The following is an 8,939-nucleotide window of genomic DNA, read 5'->3' on the forward strand; positions in this document are numbered from 1 at the left end:
CACTGACACAAAGAAGAATTTCGCTGACCATTTTACAATGTAAAATGTGTTTGAGATTTTGTTTTGTTTACCTCGCCTACTAACTATTCCATTGTGTTACTGGTTCCTTGGTGAACTTTACTCACATGACTGGATTCACTTATTTGAAGTCGTCCCCTGAAATAAAGCATCCTGCACACAGTTTTGCACTTTGCTAATGTCTCACCTTTAGAGGAGCATATTGCTTATGAGTCTCATAGGATCAAGCAGCAGAAGATCATTTGTCTTCCCTGCTGTGTGCATGTCTGTGTGTGCCTCTGAGAGTTTTCATACCTTAAATGATGTGCGTGCATACAGAGTTTATGTATTTAGATGTCAGTGGCAGTCTGTGTTACGTGTGTATTCTTGGAAAGCAGTGTCGGATACATCAGTTATGATAGAAAGTAGAGGAATTACAGAAGATCCACTGTTTCCCCAAGTGGAAAGAAAAAAAAAAAGTAATGCAGTAGAGCATGGCTGGACAAAAAGCCTGCCGCCACTGTTGTGTGATTAAGGACAAGGTCTGAGCCATTGCGGGGGGGTAAATTATTCACATAGCTGGAAAAAAAAAACCCAAATGTTGTTTACACAAGTACATCCTCGCACGTATGCTGTGCAGGACTGATAGCACAATGAGAGAAAATGTCTTTTTCGAGTGCCTGGTGTGGCAATTAGCGCATATAGGGTGCGGTGTTGAGAAGCAGCAGCTTTGAATTCTTTTATCTTGAAGGTAAAACAGGCTGGATGTATACATGAGTTAGCCATAAATTACTTACAAACCATATGTATACTGCAATTCTTTATTTCCTCTTTCAATTACAAGTTCTGTTTACAGTCTGTACAGCACTGAAGGCACACAAAAAAACAATAGATATAATGGAACATAAGTATATACAAAATATACAGAATAAATAATTAACTCTAGTTAAGTAGAAAAGCTACAGAGTGTGTGCTTACATGAACCGTTCCAAATGTTGAGTTTCCAAGAGTATGAAGAGCAAACAGTATAAATGCAGAATAACGACAATGTCTACATTGCACATGTCACTCGCCAACTCGTCAGCTGTTTATAATGTGAGCTGGGAAACAGAGAGAAGTCGGCTGGAGTCTGTTTTCTATCAGGCTGTCTGTGGAAAACTGGACCTTCGCTCGCTTTCGGGCAATGTTATGTTCCAGGAAGTTAATAAATGTCAGCACGAGGAACGAACAATGTTCCCAAATGCTGTTGTCAGACAGAAAATAGTGGCACACGTCTCACACACAGACACTCAGACACACACAGATCAATGATATTCCACATTAGTGGCTTTTTCATCAAAAGCTTAAAAAAAAAAACAACAAAACAAAACAAATTTCAGCAGGACTCTGATTGTCATGCACCATCTTATGGCATTTGATTAGTGCAATGCATTTTTACAACATTACAGTGGTGTATATACTTTACTTGAAGTGCTCTACTTACTGACTCAAGAAATAAAGACGTAGCTTGTACAAAAATAAATAAAGTTCCTATGTCGTGTCAATTAACTGACAGAAGGATAGCTTTCAAACTGCACTCCTATCCCTGTATTTTTTTTTTTTATATATATATATATATATATATATATATATATATTTTTATGTACATGTTGGCAATTTGCTGACTCTTCGGCACAATGAGCATTCTGGTTGCGGCAATCCAGCTGGCTTATGTTGACAGAGGATGTAATCAGGTCATACCCAGAGTCAGGGTAAACTGATTAAACAGCATTTCTGGGTCAAGTGATGATTGAAATTCACTCACTTCTTCCCAAACATCTGCTTTATTCCGTCGGGATGTTGGAGCGTGAGGGGGATGGGGAGGGTGCTATGTGGATCGATTCATTTGGCTGCAGTAACACAGCAGAGATGTAATTAATCATTTAAAAAAAACAAAAAAAGTTGGTTTCAACACAGGTCTGTTCAACAGACTGTGAGTTTTAACCTCTTAAACATCCAACAGGGTTCGTATTAGGGTTGGGGTTTAGGGTATTTTCATAAAGCAGAAGCTGATGCTGTTTAAATGAAGCTCTGTAGTTTTCATCTAACAGTCTGTGTGTGAATGGTGTGTTCCCCTTAACCCTAATCCTGAACTCAACCCTAGACAGCACACGCTCATCTCGCGTTAGGTTCGGGTTTTGTTTTGGCCACAGCAAACTGAATCTTTGAAGATGATGTTATATTTCAAATGACGTCTCAGTGGTCCTGTGGAGATTAAGCGGTTAAGTTATATTTGGCCATAAATAATGACACCTTTTACCAGCTACATAACATGGCTGTCAACAGATGAAACATAACAAAAGAATCAACCAATTACATTCTGTGCTACAATTTAAGAGATGTGCCCATCATATATCTATATTTATATTTTACACTGTGGCAAGTACAAGAGGGCAAAAAGGACAAGGCACTTAGATCAAACATTTTATGTATATATATTTATTATAACTTCATAAGCTCAGTTAAATGCAGTTTGATGCTCCAGAACTTCCAAATAGTCTGGTTCAGTATGCAGGTTAGCTTTGAGTTCAAAGTACTCGTTTTTTGTTTGCTCAAGCATGACCTTGTGTGGTCTTGAGTACATAATTGTCTCCATTAGTTTCACCTCCTCCTGGTGCCCTGGGACCTGCATGTCTACAGCAGGCTGAAGCTGAGGCATATTTTTTCTCAGGTATTCTGTTATTCCCAGCTGCTGCAGCTCCTTCTCCCTCTCCAGAATGTTCCTGTACAAGGAGTTGGGGTTGCTGAGAGTGACAAACTCCGCGGGGCACTCTCCGGGCATGGATCTGAACTTTGAGCTGGGGTTTCCCGTGAGGGGCGACGTGTTCTCCTTCTCCATGATGCTCCGGCAGAGGTGATGCTTGGAGCTGGGCTCGTCGAGGTTATAATCCATATCGGCGTCGTGCTCCTTGTGCTGAGAGCAGTAGGTGGGGTTGCGGCAGATCTGCACGATGGGACTGTGCGACCTGTCCTCGTACAGAGTGGTGGACCCCGTCCTCTGTGTCAGAGTGTGGTGAGTGGTTTTCTGCCCATACATGCTGTAATGCAAGTGAATGGGGGAGCTACTGCTGGTGTTTTCTCGCGGCTGCTCCTCTGCTGCTTTTTTCTTCGCCCTCCGCCGCCGCCGATGCACGACGAACACCACCAGCCCAGCCGAGCAGAATATGACCATGAGGACAAAAACAAGAAGGCTTAAAATGAGCACAGACAGTGGGATAGTGTCTGTGAGTGAGATGAGGAGACTCCTCTCATCGCTGTTGGGCCCCAGGGTGGCTGTCACACTCTCTTCATTTGAGGGCAATGGGTGGTAGGTCCCTAAACCGGGACAAAGCACCTCATGATGAAGGCTTCTCAGGTCGGTCTGCATCACTTTCTTTGGCATGTGACACAAAATGGAGCCCACCACTGTGTCCTTTCTCAGTTTCTCTACCCATTGTTTGAGGCTGAGCAAGTCACAGCTGCAGTCCCAGGGGTTGTCCTCTAAATAAATCTGCTCCAGCGAGTCGAGTTGATCGAGCACGTTGCTCACTGGCAGGTGCATAAGCAGGTTTTTTCTCAGGTTTAATTTGGCGAGAGGCACGTTGCGAAATATCTGCGCTGGAAGAGAGCTGAGCAGGTTGTTATTTAATGACAGCAGCTTCAGGTTTGGCAGGGGATTAAATGTGCCTGGTGCAATCTCTTTGATGAGGTTGTATTCCAGATATAGGTATTCAAGGTTGTGCAGTCCTACAAACATGGTAGAGAAAAGCTTTTCAATTCTGTTGCCATTTAAGTAGAGCTTTTTCAAGCTGCTTAAGCTGAGGAAAGTTTCATTATCAATGTAATCGATTCTGTTGTTTGCCAAGTTGAGCAATTCTAAACTATCATATGTTACAAAGTCGTACTTCAGAAGTTTCTGAATCATATTTCCCGTCATAACGAGCTTAGTTGGGCTTTCCTTAAGTATTCCGATATCTGACACCTTTTGAATTCCTCGGTCTTGACAATGCATCAAAAACCCAGCCACGGGGTGATTGTGACAAGAACAATGCTCCACACAAGGACTGCTGGGAATGTGAGATGGTGTCGGGATTCTGCCGTCATCCTTGGCATTGACCAACTTGGGAATCTGAGCTACTTTGGATGAGGGAGTAACAACCATATCCAGTGACTTTGACGGCTCCTCCAAGGGAATATTGGCGTGGGATGGACAGAGGATGTCCCGCTTCACCTTTGCCAGAATGGACCCCTTGAGGTCATGTGGTGTGGTGCAGATCACATCGCTGATTGATGATTGGGCTCTCATGTTCTCCATCCAGATTTTTAAATGTAAAATGTCACAGTTACAGACCCAGTCATTGTCTTCTAGGAGGAGTTCCATTATGCGCCCAATATGCTCCAAAAAGCCGACATAGGGCAGTGTCTGGAGCTTGTTGCCACGCAGGTCCAGGTGGGTGAGTGGTACAAATCGGAAAATGTTGCTGGGTAAAAACTCGATGGAATTGTCATTGAGGATGAGGACCTTGAGGCGGATCAGTTTGTTGAAGGCCCCTGGCTCGATGACCCGTATGAAATTTGTGTCAGCTTGGAGAAATTCCAAATTCACCAGGCCTTGAAAAGTGTCCTCTTTCAGTGTGACAAGGAAATTGCTATTTATATGGAGTTTTTTCAGCGAACCGAAAGTGCTAAAGACCCCTGGCTCCAGCTCTTGTATACTATTACCCCCGATGTGCAGTGAAAGGGCACTCTTAAGCCCTTCCATTTCCTCAGCACGGAGCTCAACCAAGTCATTCTTGTAAAGGTTCAGGTGGAAGGGCACACCTGCTGGGACTTTGATTTGGGAGATTTTGCTGATGTTTCTCTGCTCGCAGTTAAGATGAAAGATGCCGTCTTTTCTCTCGCAAGAGCACAAGGAGTCACAAGACTCACTAATGGAGGATGATGCCTCTGAGGGATGGATATCTTGGGATTGGACCGCAGCGAGAAACAAGCCGATGAAAATGACACAAGGCAGCATTTCGGCCTGAGAAATCTGTGAAGAAAGGATGGGCAGAAGGGGTGGGGAGGAAAAAGAAAAGTGTTAAGCAACTATGTTGCAGAAGGTCAAACTCAAACACGATGTCCTAAATAACTGTGCCACTTACACGTAGCATTAAAATTATATTCAGTCTCATTGTCAGTGATCCAAATGTCATTTAAGTTTCATATGTTACAACAGCAAGTTTATGTTATGTATGTGTAAAAGTGTAAAATTATATTTATGAGTGCATCATATGCATGACGAGTAACACAGTTCTTGGGTCAAAGCCTTTATGTAGTGTAGAACTGTCCTTGCACAGCCTTAATTGCATGAAAAATATATAAGACTAGAAAACAATGCTAACAGTGTCCAGTATTCTCTACACATTGTGTTCAATTTATATGAAACGCTCATTAGTTTTAATACAATTTCCCACTCCCTCTTATAGTCAGCATGCTTTACCTATATTTAGATTTATACTTGCACACTCTGATTTATTTACGAATATTCTCTTGATTTATTGACTTTTTAACGTATGACTATGCTGCAATACGAAAGAGACCATCTTTGTGAGTAAATTATATCGTATTAATTTCTTATGAGATATACAATACATGAATGAATTTCATGCAAACTTGTGAGGCAAACAGGACAACCAGATCTCTGTTGATCATCCGTGGCCATCACAAAATCCAACATCTACTGCACAGCAAAGGTACATATTTTGTTATTTTAGTGGAATTGGAAGCAGCTTCACACACTTTATTTTTACTGGAAAAAAAATCTTGGAGCTTCATGTTCTCATCATTTTTTCTTTCACTTTAGTGTGTAATGAATGCACAGCAGTGGGCTTATTTTTCGCAGGCTGTGAGTGTGTGTGTGATCTGAAAACACTGTGTGGTTTTTGAGCTCTGACAAAGCTGTTTTGATGCGACTGGTTTCGCCAGCATTGTCAGAGGTTTAGTAAGGTGTCGTTAACAGTTTTACAAAAAGGGGTGGAGATGTCTTAGCAACTGTGAAAACTCTAAGAAGTATTCTCTTCTTTCTGAATGTTTACACCTATGTTGCCTTTACTCAGTATATGTAGCATCATCTCTAGCTAATGGCACGCCTATTCATCCAATAAAACACTTCAGAATTAAGACTCCCTCCCGGGGCACTGCATTTTACCGATGAGTAAATAAATTCCACAGGGTGAGGACTGAGATCAGACAGCAACTCTTCCCAGTGACTCAGTGGGATAATGGTACATTATTTTAAAAAAAAAAAAAGAGGCAGAGCGAGAGAGAGAGAGACTCATTTGACTGATTTCTCTGCCCTTTATATGCAGGCTCGTCTGAACAAAGACGTAGTGTGAGTCATGCAAATGCAGAAGTCACTTCAATCCATGTCAAAGCAACATTTAGAACAAGCATTCTACATTTAGAACGTGAAATAAATGACCCCGTTTTATTGCAAAACCAGCTAACTCACATGAGGCTGGACTCAAAGAGAATTAAATCTGAGCCAACCCTGTATTCATACATCTGAATTCTTTCAAATACTCTTGACTGTATTATTTTACAAACTATATTAAAGCAATAAACCGAAGCGTGTGGAGGGGCAGCTCGGTCCACTGAAAACCAAATCAAACTGTGAGTAGGATTTATGTTGAATGACAAGGGAAAAGCTGAAATCTGATTTTAATGATGAGCAGCCTGCGCACCACATTGAAATCTATTACATTAAGTCGACTAAAATCCCGATGGATCAAAGGCTAAATCACTCTTGGGGGACTGGTGCAGAAGTGTAGACATCTTCCCTAGATCAAGAATCATCTAGATATTCACTGTTAACGAATGGGATTCTTCAAAGAGGAAAGACGTGAGAGATGACAGCCGTTCTTGTTAACGAATGCGATTAGTAACTGGAAAGCTTCATTCTGGCAAGACGGGGCAAGCCAATCCAGCCTGTGTTTGTCAGAGAGTGAAAGCTATGACTCAAGATATCTATCGAAATAATACTCAACTGTCTCTCTTTACAAAGCTGAGGAAATATCTCCCCTTTACGCAAAGTCAGAGACATGTGGGGCATATTTTCTGGGGGTGTTTGCAGTTGCCTGTGCCCTAAAGCAGTAATAGAAAAAAATATCTTTTTTGGTGTGCAGACTAGAGATACACCCTGTGAATTCATCATCAAAAACCACTCTACTGTTTTGGGGAAAACAACAAAAAGACTTTAAAAAAATGTGAAGTTTTTGATGTGTCAGTTTGGATGCTCAATTTTTTTTTTTGTCCTCTAATTGTAAAGTTTTAGAAAATTACATTTTCTATATAGCCTAGAGATACAGACCAAGGGACCAGCAGGCATTCATGTACCAATTAGCTTAATTACTGTTCTGAAACACATCAGACGTTCAGATTTTAAATGCTTACTACAGTCTGACTATAAATATAACAATTGTTCTGTTTACCAAGTCAAGCAATCCTCACACAACACACACCTAACCCAGGGAGACAACAGAGAGAAGATATCAGCTCCATGAAGCTAAAACATCTCTGAAGTTATTCCCCAACCCTCTCCGTGCCTCTTCTTTCCTTCTTTCAACTTTTTGCCTCCCTCACCATGCCTCCATGCATTTTTGGTGCCACAGGGCAAAGTCAACAGTATTGATGAAAACCAAGACAACTCCATCTTCAACATCTTTGAGGTTCAGGCATATACCCCAAGGTCATTCTCCACATACCTGCAATAACCGATAAGAGACTTTACACTCCTCACTCCATGGACCCGGGAAACACTGAATAGCGAGAACTCTAAGAAATATAAAAACCCTAAGACACTCGTTACATTACCAAAGTAATACATTACTGGTAATGTCACTGAACTCTTACCTAACTCAGATGGCACCAGCTTCAACTCTCATAAGTGCACAAAGAGCCAAAAAGGAAGCTGTAGTAAAAGGAAATGTGTGGACAGTTTTTTCTTTGGCTAGCTTTACAGCATATCTATTTAGACAAGTTTCTGTTTCAGACTGCAAAATCTGGCCTGGGAAGTATTTAAATTAAAGCACATAATGTAATGTTATTACAGTAGTTGAGCATGTCCTCTGCTGCAGCATTTTACACTTTACTGTAACACTTGCAACCGTGAGCAGGCCAGAACACAAAGTGTGCCGGTGAAAAGATGTGTTCATTTTTTTGGGGGGAATGAAAGGAAAAGCGATATACTGAATGCCAAGGAATGGTATTCTTACATTGCTTTGGAAAAAGAAAAACAATTCAATAAAAGGCACAGAAAATTTGCAACACCTATAATTCTTGCAGTGCTTAATAAAGACAAGTTTACAACGTTTGGGGGAGGGAGGTGAAAAAAACCCCATCAACCCACCAAGCAGAAAAACGTAGTCTAACGAACACAGATATTCGATGTCAAGTTTTTAACTGATGGTATTTTTTTGCGACTGAGTGATTTCTGTTGTTTTAATTATAGTAAAAGTGCAACTGCTCAACAGTGGTTAGCCACAAGTGGAAATTTTTGATATACCAAACCCAAGCGGCATACAGGTGAGACAACCGTAGTAGTCCACAAACGTTTCTCCTCAGGTCATTTTAAAAATTTCCTCCATGAAGCAAGCTTTCTTGCTAATGTATGCACCTCAATGCTGTTACAAGTGTCCCTTTAGTGAGCAGGTTGCATGTGGGAGATCCTGAAGGGGAGAAAGAAAAGATGGCTGGATGGATATTACATTCCTCCAATAACACCTCTGATTCTACCACAGAAAACAGCTTCTTCTTCACTTCTTCCCTGCCATGCTGATTACTGAGAGAAACAAATGCTTTCAAACCCATGCTAATAACATATTGCAGATTGCAGGTAACAAACCGCACCTGCATCGTTAGCCAATTCCTCACACCCTCATCTG

General features: G+C 41.3%; 1 protein-coding gene across 1 annotated transcript in view; it reads right to left on the bottom strand.

Annotated features, from left to right (window-relative positions):
• Positions 1 to 1,612: 1,612 nt before the first annotated feature.
• The window catches only part of slitrk6 (SLIT and NTRK-like family, member 6), a 21,461-nt gene continuing 14,134 nt past the window's right edge, over positions 1,613 to 8,939 (bottom strand). The window contains exon 2 of the mRNA XM_085449012.1: positions 1,613 to 5,047. Coding sequence (XP_085305138.1) covers positions 2,495 to 5,032 — 2,538 coding nt within the window. The 5' untranslated portion in view covers positions 5,033 to 5,047 and the 3' untranslated portion in view covers positions 1,613 to 2,494. The remainder of the gene's footprint in view (positions 5,048 to 8,939) is intronic.

This window comes from Copadichromis virginalis, linkage group LG23, assembly GCF_057382275.1.
Source record: "Copadichromis virginalis isolate Kocher_CV1m ecotype Utaka linkage group LG23, C_Virginalis_male_GT1.1, whole genome shotgun sequence".
In the NCBI taxonomy this organism is placed as follows: domain Eukaryota; kingdom Metazoa; phylum Chordata; class Actinopteri; order Cichliformes; family Cichlidae; genus Copadichromis; species Copadichromis virginalis.